General features: G+C 39.9%; 2 protein-coding genes across 2 annotated transcripts in view; one reads left to right on the forward strand and one right to left on the reverse strand.

The window, feature by feature from the left end:
• dab1b (DAB adaptor protein 1b) overlaps positions 1-20,281 on the reverse strand; it is a gene marked incomplete at its 5' end in the record, with an annotated part of 37,150 nt that overhangs the window by 6,115 nt on the left and 10,754 nt on the right. Inside the window, 7 exons of the mRNA XM_081374156.1 lie at positions 923-982; positions 1,202-1,261; positions 2,647-2,685; positions 6,298-6,417; positions 6,499-6,630; positions 10,274-10,372; positions 10,888-11,027. Of these exons, the coding sequence (XP_081230282.1) occupies positions 923-982; positions 1,202-1,261; positions 2,647-2,685; positions 6,298-6,417; positions 6,499-6,630; positions 10,274-10,372; positions 10,888-11,027 (650 nt within the window). The remainder of the gene's footprint in view (positions 1-922; positions 983-1,201; positions 1,262-2,646; positions 2,686-6,297; positions 6,418-6,498; positions 6,631-10,273; positions 10,373-10,887; positions 11,028-20,281) is intronic.
• On the forward strand, positions 12,373-19,140 carry LOC308696674 (zinc finger MYM-type protein 1-like; the record flags this gene model as incomplete). Its single annotated transcript, XM_081375570.1, has 5 exons — positions 12,373-12,495; positions 13,979-14,070; positions 15,868-15,931; positions 16,330-16,853; positions 16,899-19,140. The coding sequence occupies 5 exons, from the start codon at positions 12,373-12,375 to the stop codon at positions 19,138-19,140; spliced, it is 3,045 nt and encodes a 1,014-aa protein (XP_081231696.1).

The following is a 20,281-nucleotide window of genomic DNA, read 5'->3' on the forward strand; positions in this document are numbered from 1 at the left end:
ATGTGAATGTAAAACATAAAAAAAGAAAACCAACACAATGGTCATGTTCTATAGAAAAGCAAGCAAATCACACCAGAAGACTCAAGCAAGATCAATGTTTGGCGCGTGTGAGCAAACATTGCAGAAGCGTGACTGGTATGTATGCAAAGATTAGCTCCAGGCACTCGATAGGCTCCGACTGAATGAACAGACAAGCAATACCACTCTGTGAAATGGACTGATAACAATCATTTAACATGGATTCATTCTTGGTGAAAGCAATGCTCTGTTTTGACTTTCACAGATCTGTCTTGGATTTTGCAATGTATGCGTGGATCTTAATTGATAAGATTGTTTTACAATAATAACCTCTAGAAATGTTAGGAAGACATCCCTCTTTCTGAAATTTTTAGTCATATGAATGTTGTTGTTCAAGCCAATCATCATCTTTATTTCATTGGGTCCAAAAAACCTTCATTAACAATACTTGTCATTAATGCAAGTTGCACCGTATTTCAATGGTCCACTTTAGACATTCTATAAGTAAATTAGTAACTTTGCTGACATGTACTTGAAAGTTGCTTATAGATAGTAGAATATCTAAAGTGGACAATTGAAATAAAGGTTAACCATAATGCATTGCAGCTGTCACATAAACCTTTTCTAAATCCATGCAGCACATCCATTCTAGAGGTGAACCCCAAAAACAAACCTCTGTTTTATTTCCCCCTCATCCATTTCCCTCGTATAATGAAAGACTCACAATGTGTACAAGAACAAAGAAATATTTTTAGTACAGCAATCGCTTTCAATTCGCTATGGGATTCAGAAATAATCCCTTGAGATCTTAAAACGAAGAAGGGGGAAGGACACTGAGAGGTTTGTTTGCTGGAGGAGAGGGACGGGGAGGTTGAGCGAATGTTTGAGACATGAGAGAACCTACAGTCATAAGATGGTGTTTCGGAACATCATAGATCCCGTCTTTCTGATGACTTGTGGGGACCTAAAAATTATAGTGAATTAACAACACAAGGCCACTGCACAAGGCTATATGTATTGTAGGTATGTTAGAGTATACTTTTAATCTGACAGATTATTGGATATTTTAAATGTTTAATTTGGGGAGACATTATTAGAGGAAATCTATTTTTCGATTCCCCCTTCTTTGTGATGCTTTATCTGTAGAAGTGTAGGCGAAGAGGGGAGTGGCTCGAGGAAGTACCTGGTAAACGCTCTCCTCTGATTGGTGGAGGGGCTCGTGTCCAGCTTCAAACACAATGTACTACAAGGAGTTGGGAAAGAAAATGAGAAAGGCCCCATATGGAACCAATCAGACAGAGACAACACTAAGAACATTCAATGATGACCCTTTATCCATAAACAATATATTTTGTATCTTTATCCAGAACTGTAGGGTGGCCCTCTTTATTTCCACAGGATAGAAAATCAACAATATCTCATCCATTTCTTAGTTATTATTCTATTGTTTCCTCTACTTTTCACAAAAAAGACCTCAGTAATCTCACAAGTCTCCCATTTTCAGAAGATATGCCAAGATACCAGTCAGCAATCAAAAGTCAGAAATCTAAATTTTTTCATCTCTCTACTCTTAATGTATGTTTGTTACTAATATCCCATTAATGGGATATTGCCGTTGCCTTTGGCTTGCTCAGTTGGGGATATTTGGGGATATTTAATTTAATTAATCAATCAACGATACTATTGATCAGCATTACCAAACGTGGACGTTCCACTAGAAACAAACATTGATGTATTGTTTTAATTTATTACTGTGAAGCTGCTTTGATACAACCTGTGTTGTGAAAAGCGCTATATAAATAAACTTGACTTGACTTGACTTGACTAATGTATATTATTATTTCTCCTAATTTTAGGAGAAATCTATCTACAAATATGAGAAGTTGATACTTTACTAACGACGTCATTAATACTTCCCACACACAACACACTGTTTGAAAGCTTGAAATCAGAGGCAAATCATGTCTCGTTCACGTGAGTGATGATCGCTAGGTGTGAAGTGTCAAAGACGTGATCTGAGAGATGCCCGAGAGACATTTAGCAGTTTAAATATCTATCCTTTGATACAAATGCTTTGACTGGAACTGACATCGCAAATTGAAAAGCAATCCAACAACTTTGGAAGTCGTGTAGCGTATGGGCGGTATATGTCTCCTGAGCAAGAACATTTTCTCTGATAATATAATATAATAATTATATAATTCAACAGGTAAAAACACTGGACTTTTCCCATCACAAACTGATGCAAATGCTTCAAAGCTTAACCAAACCAATCCTGAGAGCTTCTATCTTAGGGATTCTGCTTGGAGATATAATGTGGATGTTAAAATGATGGTTAAAGTTGTCTGTATTCAGTGAGAGCGCGAGAGTACTGGGTTCAACACATCAGTGCATCCAGTGGGGCTGTTCATGACTCTCAGTAGAACATATACACAACACCACAAAACATGACTGCATATCAATACACTGCCAATCACAGGAGCTGAATGGTTAACAGAAGTTGTGTAAGCATCAAGTGCAAACAATATCAGCAACACTTAAATGGAGGAGTTAAATGATAATAAAATCACATAGAATGCCAGTTCTTAATAAAATCAGATTAAGTTTAGGATAACTGAGATTACTCACCTGATAGACTGGATCATCAACCTCATCTTCCAGAATCGTCTGTGTCAGTCATTAAGAAAAACAGGCATTATTGGAAGTAGCATTAAAAAAAAAAATCATTTTCATGGCCCCCAGAATATTTTGTTGTATGAATATCTGAACATGCAATATATTAAAAGAAAGAACCGAGCCTCTGCTAAAAAAATTAAAAAGCAACATTTTGCACAAAAAGCTTTGATTGTTAGATTGAGAAAAGCTAGATTGAGATCATCAACACCCTCAAAGTATCACAGTTGTTTTCTCCTCATGGGGTCGACATTTCATTCAGTAACGTTAGGCAGTTTTGATTTATATGTTTTTTAATGTTTGATGATTACGATATTTTACATGTGCGTAAGCAATCTTCAATCATTTGTTTCTGCTTCACCTGTGTTTTGATCAGAAGATTCTGTTCTCTTTCAGAAGATGCGTAACAACGCCCCCTACCGTATAACAGTGAAAACATGGATTAAAAACAATTTCTGTCAATGGCGGGGAAAGAGTTAAAGTCCCCCTGTGGTTAAAATCCAGCTTTTAATGTTGTTTATATGTCTATGTGGTGTTTTTAATACGCTTAAAGACAAACCATGTGTAACTTCATAAGTCGACAGCATTGCTGAGTATTTCCTCCTTAAAACTGCAGTGAACCAAAGACAGTCTCAAAAACACGCTTTGAAATCGCTGGTGTTTCTGACGTCACAAACTACCTTGTAACCAATCAGATCAACGTGTGATCGTCAACCAGTGGATCTCTGAGCTGAGTGAGTGAGTGGAGACGGGGCTCATTTGCATATTCATAGAACCGCGAATACTAACATTTCAAGATATATATATTTTTTGAAATATGTCATTTTGGTGATCAAAGATGAGTTTTAAGGGATACAATTGACTACAGGGGGACTTTAAAGACGGAATTAGAGCAAACAGACACTAGAATGTCATCTTCTTTTATTAATATATCATTAATAGCTGATATTAATGGGCTGATTAACTGGCAGGGTTGATAGTATATCCATCTATCATTAATTCATTACTTGTAAAACTAGTTTGTTTTTCCTCCCCTCTACAAAATCTTCAGTGACATTAGCAGGGGCGTCGGACTGGGGGGATAAAGGGTACCGAGTTCCCAGGGCCCGAGGCAGGGGGGGGCCCTTAGAAGTCAGTTTTCTATACATACATATACATGCACTAACATTTTTATAACATTTATGTACAAATAAAAAAGTTCCTGTGCAAAACTAAACTTGTAGTTAGGCACTGGTTTGGTATAAAAAAGTGATTTTCATGCTGTGCATGGCCCCACCACCCCTCTCGAATCAATGTAAATGGTACGACCCGCAGGTCAGGTGCTTCTGCTACGGACCCGCGGTGAATCAGTTGATGAGAGACAGGAGGAGCTGGAGTGAGCTGTGATAGGAATTAGGAAGACAGGGGAAGAGTCATGTCTTTCCTTAAGAAAGGAAAATAAGGGGCTAAAAAACGAAAAGAAAAGAAGATTAAAGAGAGAAAGGCAAATGAGGGCAAGCAGTTGCTCACTCAGTTTTTTGAAAAGAAAGGTGAGCTCCAAATGCATCATCGAGCATTGACATTGTTTTAACATAAATATCTACTCCAGGTAGAATAGCATACATTTATGTTCGTACTCTGTTTGAATAATATACCAATACTTTATAGTATCACACCATACATACAGGGATGCAAACAGCGCGCTTTTCGGCGCCTCGCGCTTTTTTCACGTCAGTTTGGGTGACAAAGTCATCTGAGGCCATTCCATAGCTTAATGTGAGGGACAGATGTCGTATTACATCATTAAAGTTTACGGAAACTCGTTTTCGCTCCTCTGCGGCTGTCAATCTCCATTCAGTAACAGCTAACTTAACTAACGTTATTCAAACAGCGCGCGCGCCTCTGCCGGTTACAGCAGGATGCACGGTAAAACTCTCTCCAATATGATATATTAACATTATAATGCTTGATCTGTAGAGAAAAGGCTGTGGATTTACATAAAATGACTTTATTTTGTTGGAGTTTGTTGCTGTTTTTAAACGACTCGCTACCGTGTGCCTGTTAGATCAGAAGGACTATGAATCGGCATCAGACGCACAATAACTGGAATTTAAAACTGAAGAAACAAATGATCAATAAACTGTTGGACAGATAAACACTAGAATGTGTGCGCTCGACATGTCTTCGCTTTGTGCCGTGAACTTTTAAATGCACACTTGCTGTGACTCCATGTCGCTTTGAGCACATCATTCTGCACCTGCGATGCGCATACGCGCTTTGTGCGCTCTGTTTTGAAGCGTTTCATACCTAGCCTGCTCAATGCATTTCAAATAAGCATAATTTAATTGTGTATTATTTCTGTGTAGTGTAGCGTAGGCTATATAAATACACTTCTAAATTCTTGACATTAATATATAAATATAAAATTGAGAAATGTATGATTGCCTAATTGAATTTTATAAGAGTACTAATAGCAATTTGTTTTTATTAACGTGTAGATTTGATAAAATTACTGTGCAGATTTTTTCAAGAATTACTTTTTGCTGCTGATTTATAGGCCTACACTCAATAAGTTTAATAAAAATACAAAATAATACATTTATGTAATATTTAAAGGTGTTAACCGTAATCTTACTCTGCAGAAATCAGATGTTTACATGAAAACACTGTATATTTCCCTCCATTGTCAAAATCTAACACCGCAAAAACACAGATCATTAGCGCCTATTTTACCGCATTGCTTTGCAAATTAGCTCGCGCACGCTCTTACATTAAGTACAGAATTGTTCTCAGTTTAATGCACATCTTAATGATTGAAAATTACTAATTTTAAAAACGTAATTCAAAGACTGAATGTCTAGTTTGGCGGTTAGTGTACCCTGTGAATCTATAGTCTGCATTTATTTTAAACAGACAAATAATCATCAATTAACTTATACTTTTGACAATAAAACAAAAATATATTAATCAGAGTGTGGCTTATTTTGTTTACATTTTAAGTGTTTTTATGATTAAAAATGCAATACCCCACCCATTGGTATCACTATGGTATTTGGTACGGGGGCCCAGCAAGATGGTTTGTACCCAGGGCCCAAAATTTGGTGCTACGCCCCTGGACATTAGTGACGAAACTGAAACATCCCACTATCTTCAGTAAAAGTTGTGCTGCTGTAAACATAATCTACAGGAAATGTATTCTTTTGTATTCTTAACATGTTGGTATACAGTCCTAAGAGTTGTTCAGCCTGTGGTCAAGTTAAAAGGTGTTGTAAACTTTGATAAATCTCTGAACCATCTCAATAAGTTGGCTATGTATCCCTGCGGCCCTACATAGATCAATCGTTCTGCAGAATGGATGGATGGATCTCGGATGGATGTCAATGTTTTCTTTGAGGAATGTTTTACAGCAATTGTGTCAGAGGAAATGGTTGTTCAAAACACCCTCTTGAATGATCATTTATATTTCATATGAGAGATGATATGATTATTCTGATTTATATGTCTGTCATTTCTGGAAACCTTGTATGTCATGTTAGCATATGGACAGCCGAAATGCATTCAGAATTTTGCCAGAAAGAGTCATCAGCAATTTATAAATGATGTTTTTGACTTAGTTCATGATCTTACCTGATAGATGGCTTGTTCACAGTGCTTGTCCTTCTGAGACTTCTTTTGTGACTCCTCCCTCTGTTTGATGTCATAGACCAGGGTGAAAAGGTCACGCAGGTCCAGTATCACCGGCTCTGCCTACAAGAGGATAACTGAGGTTAAAGAAAAATAGTGCCACTTTTAACAAACACGATTAATTTAGGAATATTAACAACTAACCGAATGGCTTGTCTTGATTGCCACAAATTTGTGGTTGCCTTTTTTACCGCACACGTAGCCAAAGGCGCGATGGTCCCTTGTGTCTTTGGCAATGTAGGAGATTTCGTGTACAGAGTGATGGTGTTGTAAGACCTGAGGAATGGGGATGTTATCACATCATTATATATGTAAGGAACAGTTACTAAAGCAAGACCATTTTCATATTACCAGTTTTTCAGGCGAAATTATTATTTTTTTAAACAGCCTCTATTCAAAAGTTGAAGATTGTGATGAAATTTGATGAAATTGAAGATTGAAAAGAAAACCCTCAGCACTTTCTGAATGCCCTGTATAGCTGTGTTTGTGCATCACTGCCTGATGGTTGCTAAAACTCTAATGTAGGAAACTTATCAAAGACATAATTAATATTCATCAGTCATTCAACATGCAGGAAAGTCATTGAATTTACACTAAGGACAATTCAGCTTTGATTCAACATCATCCGTCCTCTGTGGGTTTGCAGCGAGACACGCCTGTGTCACATACAGAGATTCACAATCTCCTTAAAGGGACACTTCACCCATTTGCATTAAGCTTTGCATTGTTAGAAACCCAGTCATACTATTGAATGGTCGTGCAACACTCTCTCATTTTCCCCTGAGACGGGAGAAATCTGTTATTTACCTCTTACACTTCCTCCTACAATGACGCAAAAATCGTCATTTTGCGTCATTGTAGGAGGAAGTGTTAGAGGGGGGGATTTCTGTTAAGACTACAGACACTAGTTCCTCATCTTTCCCAGGGTGGGGCGCGCTCACGCTACAGACCTATTACAGATCAGTGGGTGGGACTTTACTCTCTGAAACTGAAAGCAATATCCTCCATCTTGTTTGAAGCTAAGCTAACAGGCGCTGTGGAGACAGATGTAAAGTTATGACAATAGCGGAGGAGAGTGCTCAATATGATATAGAAGAAGAGGATTTCGGAAGTCTGATGCTTGAATCAGGTGTTTGTGGCTACCTTTACAAGCCGCATTATAGCGAAGAGCAGCCGAGGCAGAAGACCTGCCTGCCGCGGACGAGGAGCCCGGACTGGCTCGAGTTAGGGCGGACTGGTGGCGCCGGTGATCTCACAATGCAGCTACGAACCGCTACGAACACAGAGATAGAGTCCGTCTGCGGCAAAGAATTTCAACGATGACAATTTCTCCTGGACGAAATCTCTGAATCAGACGAGGACACGGACGTTTGTGTTGAGAACTATCCTAGTTTCGCACCGCATATGTTCTGACTGAACATCCAGGTACCATGCAATAATTCACCTTTTCGAAAGAAATACAAACGAGGAGTAATGCACTATATGAGTTCGCCAACTAACTAGACATTTTGTGTGAATGTGAAATGAATTTCAAGCTCTGGTAGTAGCTAGCCTTGTAGACGGAAGAGTGATTTCTCTTATAGGCAGATATGCGCTTTCTGGATTAGTGGGAGTGGCTTGCGGAGCTGTGCAATGTGGTGCATTGTGGGAGTTGTTGTCTTTCTTTACATGCTTCCATGCATTAAAAGATCGCTGTCTGGATTCAGTTCTTGCTTTATTCTTTAACACACCTTACAACATAACATTATGCCTTTTAAATGCCACGCATCAATTTGCATGTGCCAGAGCTTTATAGACAGTGTTGTGTGCTTGACTGGCCAGCAGTCCAGATTTGTCTTTGACGAATAGGGCAACATGAAGAGGAGAAACAGACAACGACAGCCATGGACTGTTGAGCAACTTAGGTTTTGTAAGAAAGAATGGGTTAACATTCCACTTGCAAAACTGCAACAATTAGTATCCTCGGGTCCAGGCCCGGGGTGGGTAATCGGGAGAATTCCCGGTGGGCCGCCTCACTTTTGGGCCGGCTGAGGAATTTTTTTTCACATTTGTCACATTAGTTACATCAGGCTACATACGTTCCGCATTCTGACACCGCAGCACGCAGCCTCTGCATGGCTTGTACCATGTGAGAGAGTTCTCCCCTCCCCATCCATAGAGTTGGTTGGGTCCATAGCACGACTTTTCCAAAACGTTTTCTCAGGTAGGCTACCGCAGCACCGCCTACTACCTATAGCTGGGACGGCCCTACCGTAACGATACGCGTCAGGGAAGATGGATGGGAGGAAGAGGCCAGGAGGGACTGAAAAAGCCAAGTTGAAAAAAAGGCATTGGAAGAGGATGCTGCTAAATGTGCCAAGCTTACAGATTTATTTTCAAAAGGACAAACACAAGTGGCAACAGGTAAAGAGAGATAGGCCTAGTAATGATTAGCATTAGCAACACTGCAACGTAATTATTCGGCTAATACCGTTGTAGCATTGTCAACCTATTCACAAGGAAAATATAACATTTTATTAAAATATTAGCCTTTTTGTAACACCCAATACATGGTGATTCATAGTCTTTGCAACTATTATGCAATTTAATATTGATAACAAAACTCAAGCTTGATCTGTGTATGCAGTAAAATGACCTCTTAATTATTTTTTTGTAATTTCTGAGCAGCAGATAAGCCAGTCCCCCGCTGAAAATGAGGAGGCCATAATGACTACAGGGACAGGTAGAGAGGATACCAGAGTAAACAATATGAATTAAAGTTATTTAACCCTCAGGTTGTGTTCAAAACCCTATAACACCGTCACCTTTTGTGTTCCTGGTCAAAAATGACTGGCCTACAAAAAATAGCTTATAAATCACTTGTTATGCTATATAATCACCCAATATTGGATTCAATCTTCAATAAATTTGTAAATATGACATAAAATAGGAAAAAAATTGGCACTGTTGATCACAATAGTCTACTTTCACCAGGAAATTTGTTTTGAAAAACTTTTATTTTGTACAAAATGGCACATAGTCACACTTGGTGTATCAAAATGACCAGCCTACAAAAAATAGCTTATAAATCTCTCATTATACTATAACTGTTGCTTCATTTATCCAATTTGGAAAAAGTGCTAATTTGGAATTCCACCATGGAAAAAGTGGGCCGGTCTTGGGCCTGAAACTCCAGGGGTGTAAAGTGGCCCCACTCCGGCCCTGCTCGGGTCCCAAATAAGTACAATTGAAAAACAATAGGTGATGTAACAAACACAGTGGTAAACGCCTTCCTTTCCAACTTTTTGAAACTTGAGTGTTGCAGACATATTTAGTTAAGTCATGAAACTCTTAATCTTACATGTAATCTGCAAGCAATCACATAATGTACAACACAACACAAGCTGATTGACTCTGCTGATTCAGCAGCCAATGAGGTTCCTTGGTCAACATTTAAATAGCTTGGTTCGACATTTTCTGTAAACTCGTCCATAAGTGCACTATCAGAGTTCCTCTGAACCCCTCCACCTCCCCCAGCTCCACCTGCCTAGATCTGCTTCAGGATTTATGTTTCTCTATGTATGCAGCAGCATGTCTTACATGCTCACAGTCTGTGTATCTACTGGCAGTAGCAAGTCCATACTTGCTCTGCAGAAGAAAGTAGTGCATAAGAAAGTAGTTCTACAAGCAAGAGCAAGAAAAAGAAATCCTGAAAAGCGCTGAAAAACATGACCTGAACCCAGGGTTGTGCTGTAGTACTGAATATCATCATGGCTGTGATTACCTGCTGTCTACAGATGAATCACGGTTATGATGATATTCAGTACTTGTGTCCATATGAAACTCCCAGATATCAGAAAATTATTTTTAGAATCAGAGCAGTGTTTATCTGGCACAACAACACTAATAAAACTAGAGTACACTTCTAGAAAACTCTTACCCCTGATCTCTCATCATAAATCTTGATTCCACCAAAAGACACAGTTAGGAATATTCTCTGTTTGTGGTTTCCTTTGGATCGTGCCGAGGCAGCGATTCCCTGCAGCAATAAACAGATGAAACATAAGCATGAGAAGAATTACAAGCAAGCATGGATAAAAACGTAGTGTAAAGATGAATTCTCACTTCATCAGCAATATGTTGACAGACTTTGAATAGTGGGGTTTTGCATATGGTACATAGTGTTCTGTTCTGCATAGTTTGTAAGGCCACTCTTGTTACTCATTCAGCACTTCTAAAGGGATGAATTTGAAAGGGATGAAAGGGATGTGTCTAGTTTGCTATTTTCTCTGACTTCTGAGGGTAGAAAAGAAACAGATCATTTTATTCACTCTGTTGAATTATTAAAAGCCATTCTAAACACATTGCAGGGTCACTTGGACCAGGTTTGAAACCGCGATCTGTGTCAAGGCAATGCTAAATGGCTTAGCTAGTGCATTCAGAAAGTATTCAGACCCTTTAATACGTTCACATTTCTGAATGCACTGTGGATGTCTTCAACACTGAGACAAGAACATAGGGAATACTGCAGCCTATATGCAACCAAATCTTTACCTTCAGCTTCATCATGGAGTCCTGACACAGCTTGTCTCCACGAGTGGTCGTCACATCATCAATCCCAATCAGCTTGGCCTTGTACCTGATGCCATCGCCTCTGAAGCGCTGAACCAGGACCTGCTCGCTGCGATCCTGACCTACACACACAGGACAGATAGATGGAGTGAGACTGTAATTCATTTAAGATGATATATCATGTCGCCTTTAACCTTTAGAGATAGTGTTATGCTGGAATATTTAGCATGAATATGTGCACATAGATCATTGTGTGGTAATGTGATTTACACTTTGGTCACTATGACATTACATTCTGACAATGTTTTGACAAAACTTGGTAAATGCTGATTATTCATGATATTGTAATTTTGGGAATTTAAGATATTTCCTGATGTGATGACGCAGAATGAGAGTCCATTTGCAGAGTTTAATGGGGTAGTCAGGCATGCAGTGGTTCAAAACAAAAAGACAGGTACACGAGGCAAACAAGTCCAAAACACAAAGTAAAGAGGCAAAAATTGATAAACACAGGTACAGGCCAGTAAAACAGGCTAACCAAAAAATAGCCAATCAATCAAAGGCGGATATCGCAGGATTTATACTCATGCTAATTAACTGGATGTAATTTAAGTTCTGTTGCTGTTATATGAAAATAAATGTAATGAACAAGATACCCAAGTTCCATTTGAAAGACATGTTTATCATTACCCTGGAAATCCAGAGTTCTCGCGAGAGCACAAGTTGAATTTGATCAGCGAGTTTGCTCTGGCGTCGAGTAATGATGCTCATTAAATATGCCCTTGTATCCGAGCTGCACCAATCACATTGGGTTATCTGATATAGGCGGGCCAGAGGCGAGCTAAAGAGAAGACGACAGCGCTGTGACGTCGAAGTCATGAGTAAACATTGCAGGATGGCTATGAATGAAGACTCCGCTCGTATTGTTCCTTTGCAAAAAGGGCGTTTTTGTTGTTTTGCCGACCAGATACGGTAAGAGTCTAATCTACCAGTTAGCTCCGCTGGTAGCTAAGCGAATAGGGCTTGTTGTGATTGGTCATAGTGTTATCCAATTGCGTGCAGTGAGATTTTCAGGTGCATGCTTGGTGCCGCCCCTCGAGCTGGCCGATCTTCATTAGTCGACGCCAGACCATTAATCTTTCAGATTTAGGTCTGAATTTCCAGGCTAGTTTATCAATTCTTTTTACTTCAATACAGACATGTGTTCATTCATGTTTTTATAAGTATGACAAAAATCACATAATCCATATAGAGATCACGCTGTCAGAGAATTTGGAAATATTCACACATAATTTATACATATTAAATCATGATATCACAGTATTACAATAAAAACATACATCACGGTTGTTTAAACCAATGAGCATTAAGCTGTGTCGTCAGCAAGTCTTTTCCCATCCTGCTTTTGATCAGCGCAGTCAGTGGAGAGCGACTGCAGAATCCGACAGTTTTTTGACATACGTCAGCATGACATCACAGCAAGGCGGACCACACTCGAACACATTTCTAACCAGCATGCATCTCGCGGTGATCACCGGGGATCAGTTCTGGGCAGATTTTGCTCATATCAAACGAGCCTATGACAGTGAGGTAAAGCAACTGACGCTACTAGGTCACATGATAATGACAGCATGGCGAATGTAGTACGTCCAGATTATATTCATATTACACACATTCACAGAGCCGGCGTCAAGGGGGGACCTCGATTGTGAAAAAAATAGATAAATTATGCAGGTGTGTGATTGGTTGTGATGATGCATTATGTGATGGTGCATCAGGGTGAAGCCCTATCACTGGCAATTGACCATCCTCAAAGAGCCGCCCCCTTTAGTTACTGTTGCTACGTCCGACAAGCCATGCCGCTCTCACGCCACACATCATAGAGTGTGAGCAAAGAGTGTGAGCAAATCATATGAGCAAAGAGGACACTGACAACACACTGAGACAGGAGCTTTTGATATGAAACAATGTCTCAACTTTAAAATTTGGTCATTTTTTAAAGAAATCTAAACAATAAATACCGTTTTGTAGCTCTTTAATGTGTCTTGACGCAATCTACTACGCAATCCACCGACGTTAATCTACTATCTCTCCTGACTGCTTTGTCGGACAAAATGGCGGATGGCGGATTATGATTGGTCAGATCGCCTGTCAATCATTTAGCTAATTGTTTTTTCACAGCATTTTATGGATCTCGTAAAATAAACATTAGAAAATGACCCAACCACCTGTCGACTCAAACTCAGAGGCGGAAATTTCTAATCCTCAGCCTAAATAAGTGAAAAAAAATCCAGTGAAACAGACTGAGGATTTCACAAACACAAAACTTCTAAAGAGCACCTATCTTCATACACAATGTGGAACGAGCGAGAAAGACAAGCACCGGAAAAGAAATCTCAACTCTTTTAAACGCAGACCAGCTGTAAAAGAACAGGTACTACGTGTCCTCCATAACAGATGTTATTGGCTATTTTTGTGAAAAAGAAGCAACAACCTTTACATGGGAGATTGGATGCTTTTGACAACATGGCAGAAGGAGGCAGTGGCCCTTTTCTTTCTTTGCTGGACTATACAATCAAAAATCAGTTGCATTTGGTTGTAGTACACGCGATGTCAGCGGAGGTAGCTGTAATGGATTTTTTTAAACACCTTGTACAAATATTGTAAGAAGCCCACAATAGCTGTGCACTACAAGGATAAGAGACTCAAATGGCTTCTTGAACAAAGCTTAACAGGCCATTTAGATACAATGTCTGTCGTTCTGAAAAATTTCAATGAGATCAAATCTCTTCTGACTGAAACTGATTCTGTAAAAGCCCATGGTCCTGAGCTCTGGACCAATGAGATCCAACTCCCAAGTTCCTGTTCTTTGTGAACCTTGTGCATGAAGTGCTGGATCGTCACTGGAATATTGTTGGATCCACCAAATAAGCTTCTGTAGAGAGAGGACACTGACCCTTTGACAGGTCTGGGTACGTGTTTGGCAGGGGCGTCGCACCCGTGGGGGATGTGGGTGTTTTAACACCCACACTTTTCCCGATGAGAGGGTTCAACACCCACACTTTTTCTGCAGGTTTTCCGCAGTTTTGCACAAACGCCTTACTACAGTCGTTCCTCCGTTTCTGCCGGAGAAGAGGCTGCCTCCTCTCCCCCTCCCTCTCAAACGTGACACCGGCTTTGAGTGTGACCGGCTGATGATTGGCTGTTCTGCCTTAAGTCCCGCCTCTCTTGGTGTGTTAGATGTATCGCCAGCTCGTGCTGAGGCGGGAACTTGATTAAAGTTACTTGAATGTTTATCGTTATTTACGTCTCCCCTTTCCAGGTACTTTGAATGAGTGTTTATGCTTTGGAGGTTTTTAAATAAGCTTGATATGTGTTTGGGAAGATGTTCTTTTTATGTTTTGTTGACATGTCGAGTGTTTTCTGTATTATATTTCGTTTTTTAGACTAATGCTAATTTGGATATTGTTCAGCAGCTAGCTAAATTCAGTTATGTATGTGGTATGTAGTGTATAAAGTAACTGTGATGAAGAAGGCAGGGGATTGACGAGGAAGAGGGACAAATAGCCATTATTAAGCAGTGTATTTATGGGTTTATTGCCAGTGCAATTGATTTTGATGTTTTGAGCGTTGTTTGTTGATTAGCTGAATACTTTAGTGGATACTTACCTGTTGTGTTTGATTGTACCTTTTGAGGAGAAAAAAGTGAGAAATCATGACCTTGGGTCTCATTCATGAAACATTCGTAAATATACGAGTAAATATGTGAGTGATTTGCGAGACATTCCCGAAAATTCTTCTCCTGATTCACAAATACTTCGTAAACGTCAGATTTGATAGTGAAATGTGTGTGTGGGTTAATGAATTCCAATCAGTCGTAAATGGGACGCGCGTGCACGCTCATTCTCTCAATTACCATAAATCCCGCCCATTAAAACCAACTGACAACTATATATGGGCATCATCTTATGACACGAAACGAAGGATTTCAACATGTCTTCTCAAAAGCGAATGAAGAAGAGAAATTTCTCAGATGCAGAAATTGAAGTTTTATTATCAGAAGTTCATTCAAAACGCCACATTTTATTTTCAAGCATAGGCCTACATAGTGGCGTATCAGGTCCTAAAAAAAAAGGATTTTTTAGGTGCTTTAGGTAAAAATGCTTGGCAGCATATTACAGATGCAGTTAATGGAGTTTCATCTGTTAATCGAACAATCCCAGAAGTGAAAAGAAAATGGTTCGACATGAAGCTTGACTGCAACACTTGTGACTTGCGGACTTGTAAAAAAAAAAAAAAATGAATAAACAGCTTGAATATAAAATAAAAAAATAAATAAAAAAAATAAAAATAAAAAAACTTGCGGACTTGTGTGCCGTTTGCAGATGCTATTACTGCCTCTCGTAATAAAAGTCAAAAGAAAAACCGTATGTAATTACTATATAGGCCTATAATATTTTTTCAAAATGCTGTGTAAATATGTAGCCTACCCGATTAAGGTGAATTAAAATGCAGCCTTATTAATGAGCAAAACGTTCGGATGTTAAGCGCACTATTTACGTGTGGCTGGGAGCAGATTTATCTGGGTGTAGATTTCTTTCGTACCAACTAACATTTGGAAAATACGAACATTTTAATGAATCCGAAAATTTACGCCAGAACCACTTTACACACGATTTACACAAAAATTTGTTCTGCTCGTGTTTCATGAATGAGACCCATTGTTTGCATATCTGTTGAAGAACTATGAAAGAAAAGTGTATATTATTTTAATGTTTAAAAACAGTAAATTGTTACATTATTTATACCACCTGAGAAAAAGCTTTGGGTGGCCTTTTTTTTATTTTTTATAAATATATCTCCCCTCTTCAGGGCGCAAGTAAGCAAAATTTAGCAGTCTCAGTCACAGTCCTGTCAGACCCATGTCACTATCAAGCTTACCACTGTCTTTTTGTCACGCAGTATCATTAAGATGCAGAAAAGAAAGAGGCAGGAGAAGATTGACATCTTTTTCAAGAGAAATCCTGTAAGTGAAGTTGAAAGCTGAAAGTTGAAAAATGTTGACATTAAACAACAGTAGCCTATTATCATTAGATATTGTTTGCATTTATTTCATGATATTACTTTTCAGTATCCACTGAGGTTTGCTAGTGCCACAGCTGTAACTGTTTGACCCTATTCCTTTACCACTGCACCCTTGTTTAGGAGAGAAAGTTGCTGGAGCCATCAGTTTCAGATAGAGCACAGGAAGGTTCACAGGTGAGCAATGAAATGAATATTACAGTTTCTGAAAGAGTTATATGAAGGAAGAGAGGCCATGCGTGTGTTTGTGTAATGTTTGGTGCTTATTTCCATCCCAGGTGCATGCGTGTGTCTGGTGTGTTTATATCAAATTCACAATTTCATTTCAAACGTTTTGATTAGGGTGTATGTGAGGATGTGGCCAGGAGTGAGGAAGACAGAGATGAAGAGGGAGGAAAAAGCAGACCCGAAGCAGGCAGGCACGAAGCAGGCAGGCCCGAAGCAGGCAGGCCCGAAGCAGGCAGGTCCGAAGCAGGCAGGCACGAAGCAGGCAGGCACGAAGCAGGCAGGCACGAAGCAGGCAGGTCCGAAGCAGGCAGGCACGAAGCAGGCAGGCACGAAGCAGGCAGGCACGAAGCAGGCAGGTCCGAAGCAGGCAGGCACGAAGCAGGCAGGCACGAAGCAGGCAGGTCCGAAGCAGGCAGGCACGAAGCAGGCAGGTCCGAAGCAGGCAGGCACGAAGCAGGCAGGTCCGAAGCAGGCAGGTCCGAAGCAGGCAGGTCCGAAGCAGGCAGGTCCGAAGCAGGCAGGTCCGAAGCAGGCAGGTCCGAAGCAGGCAGGCCCGAAGCAGGCAGGCACGAAGGCAGGTCCGAAGCAGGCAGGTCCGAAGCAGGCAGGTCCGAAGCAGGCAGGTCCGAAGCAGGCAGGTCCGAAGCAGGCAGGTCCGAAGCAGGCAGGCACGAAGCAGGCAGGCCCGAAGCAGGCAGGCACGAAGGCAGGTCCGAAGCAGGCAGGTCCGAAGCAGGCAGGCCAGAAGAACAGAGTGAGGGAGAGGTCAGAGAGGATAAGGATGAAGATGAAATGGTTGAGAGAGGAGCAGAGAACTCAGACGTGGCTGTTACTCGCCATCAGTTCAGTAAGCCCAATCAACCAGATCCAAAATTAATTGCAAAACAGTCCTTGCCCAAATATACTCTGAGTTTTCAAACTCAGTGGTACCAGAAATTTCCATGGCTCCATGTCAGTCCTGGTGTTGAGGGTGTATTGTGCTTTTACTGCTCCAAAGCCTTTAACTCTGAGACATCACCTCTTGCCAAGAATGCTGATTCAGCATTCATTTCATCTGGGTTTAAAAATTGGAAAAAAGCCCTTGAGCGATTTACTGTGCATGAGAGATCTGATAGTCATAAGACAGCCATGACAACGCACATCTATGAAGATCAATCAGTACAGGTTCAGCTATCTAGTGCGAGTGTGAAACAGCAAGAGGAAGCAAGGGGATGTCTTCTCAAAATCATTGGTGCTGTGCAGATGTTGGCTAGGCAGGGCTTACCTTTTAGGGGCCATGAATGTGGTGAGGGAAATTTTGAACAGGTTCTGAAGTACAAATCAGAGGATGACCCCTCTCTAACCAAGTGGTTGACAGGTGGTAGAAAGGATGTATATACTTCAGCTATGGTTCAAAATGAAATTCTAACTTTGTTCAGCAGCGTGATCATACGCGAAGTAGTTGAAAACATCAGATCACTTCCACACCTTCAGTTCTCTGTGATGATGGATGGGACACGAGACGTGTCTGGAAAAGAGCAAGAGGCAGTGTGTTTGAGATATGTTGACAAGGATTTAGTCCCTCGTGAAGAATTTATTGGTCTTTATGAGGTTTCTTTGACAACAGGAGAAAATCTAGCAAAAGTAGTCATGGATGTTTTGCAGCGCCTAAACTTGCCTATCACTGGGTTGCGTGGCCAAGCATACGATGGGGCCGCAAATATGGCTGGCAAATACAATGGAGCACAGGCCATTGTAAGAAAAACACAACCTCTGGCTCCCTATGTTCATTGTGCTGCCCACTGTGTTAACCTAATTACACAGAGGTCCTGTACTGCCTCAATATTTATACGGAATTCTCTGGATTGGGTCAATGAGTTGGGAGTGTTGTTTGGGCAGTCAGGGAAACTGAAGGGCATATTTAAGGGAATTGCAAGGTCTGAGGAGGGTGAGGGTCCATGTCACACTATAAGACCTCTGTGTCCAACAAGGTGGACGGTCCGCACTAGTGCCATCCGAAGTGTGCTAAACCAGTACGAGTGCATAAACAAGGCTTTGGCTGAGATGGCAATGAGTGAGTCTGATGCGGCTAGTAAGGCACAGGGGCTGTATGAGACATTTCAGCAGGGAAATGTTGTCCTTGGTCTTGTGTGTGCTTTGGAGATCACAGGGGAGTTGGAGGTTTTGAATATGTCCCTCCAGAGAAGAACACAGACCCTAGATGGTATGCTTTCAGCTGTTGCCTGTGTTAAGGAAAGTTTCAGCAAAAAGAGAAACACAGAGAGTTTTCAGGCTCTTTACACAAAAGCAACAAGGATGTGTGAGACACTCCATCTCACTCCAATTGCCTCTCCTCGTGTCCGTATCCCACCTCAGCGCTTCACAGGTAGTGCTCCTGCACATGTACATGTGTCCCCTTCTGACTACTACAGGACTGAATTCTACAAAGTTCTGGATGTTGCTGACATGCAGTTTAGAGAAAGATTTGAGCAGGAGGGAATGCAAATGTTAAGGCACCTGGAACAAATTCTCTTAACTGGAAAGATACATGATGTTGTCCAACAGTACCCAGAAATCAACCCAGACATCCTCAAAGTTCAGCTTGCGTTGTTCAGAATGAAGTACAGCTTCCAGTCTAGTACTGAAATTGTTGCTGTTCTTCAACGGATGACCCCAGAGGTCCGTGGTCTCTTTGACCAAGTCGAAACAGTTGCCCGACTCCTCCTAGTTGTGCCTGTGTCATCAGCAGAGTCAGAAAGGAGTTTCAGCAGCCTCCGGAGGCTGAAAACATGGCTACGCAGCACCATGACCCAAACCCGCCTCAACAGTGTTGCTGTGTGCCATGTACATAAAGACAAGCTGGACAGGGTAAACAGAAAAAAGATTGCTGAACAGTTTGTCTCCTGTAAGGAGGGCAGAAAGAGCACTTTTGGTTCTTTTAAATGAGAGGTAGTTGGTCATATGTTCATTGGTCAGTTTGGTTGTTGTTCTTTGCATATATATATATATATATATATATATATATATATATATATATATATTGTTCTTAATATATATATATATATATATATATATATATATATTTATATTGTTCTTAATATATATATATATATATTATATATTGTATATCTGGAGTTTGCTGTAACAAAAATAGTTTCCCCCTCTGATTATTAAAGTATTTCTGATTCTAATTCTTTAGCAAGTCTACTGTTGCGTATTTTCACTTATTTTATTATTTTCCGTGTTCCGAGTGTGTTTTTATACTTTTCTAGAATCACTAATTTAAATGGGAAGCTTTTTATATCTTTTTTTTTTTTTTTCGAAGAACTATACCATACAAAATGTTATCAAGAAACAAAAAAGTAAAAAAAGAAACAGAAAAAGATGGAAATACAAATTACAACAAACAAAACAATTGCCAGGGGGAGGAAAGTATTATACACGCATAAAATCAAATAAATAAATTGCAAAATTTACAAATTTTTAAAGTTCTTACTGCTTTCTTATTCTGAGTCTCTGATACTGTCAATATAAATACATATTTCAGTTAACAAAACCATAAAATTGTTTTTTTTTTTATTGCTAAATTTACACTTATGAATGTGAAATTTGGTCAACAGAATAAGTAAATTAATTAAGTAAAAGTACTGTTCTTTTTGGTCAGGATAGTCAGTTAAGCCAAAAAGTACATCTTCCCATAAGAGTGAAAAATGTTTTAAACACTGAATATTCTCCCTAATAAACCTTTGGACCTTACCCCATAGTGTAACTGAGTGCACAGTGCCAAAATAAGTGCAAGGCAGTCTCCTCATATTCATTACAAAAAGTACAATTTACATTTATTCCTTTTTTAAAAATTTTGTAAGTAATGACTTGCTGGATAAAATCTGTGAATAAGTTTATAAGAAACTTCTTTAATCTTATTTCTAAAATAGCTTTTTATATCTTGTATGCTATACCTTTTGTACCCTTCTGTCATTGTATTCATCGTTTTTATTGTTAATAAACAAACCACATCCATCCCCCCCACTTTTAAAAAGCTTGCTACGCCCCTGGTGTTTGGGCAATGTGGCCAGTTTAAAAGAGT

This window comes from Scardinius erythrophthalmus (genome assembly GCF_964197995.2).
Source record: "Scardinius erythrophthalmus genome assembly, chromosome: 9".
NCBI classification, from domain to species: Eukaryota; Metazoa; Chordata; class Actinopteri; order Cypriniformes; family Leuciscidae; genus Scardinius; species Scardinius erythrophthalmus.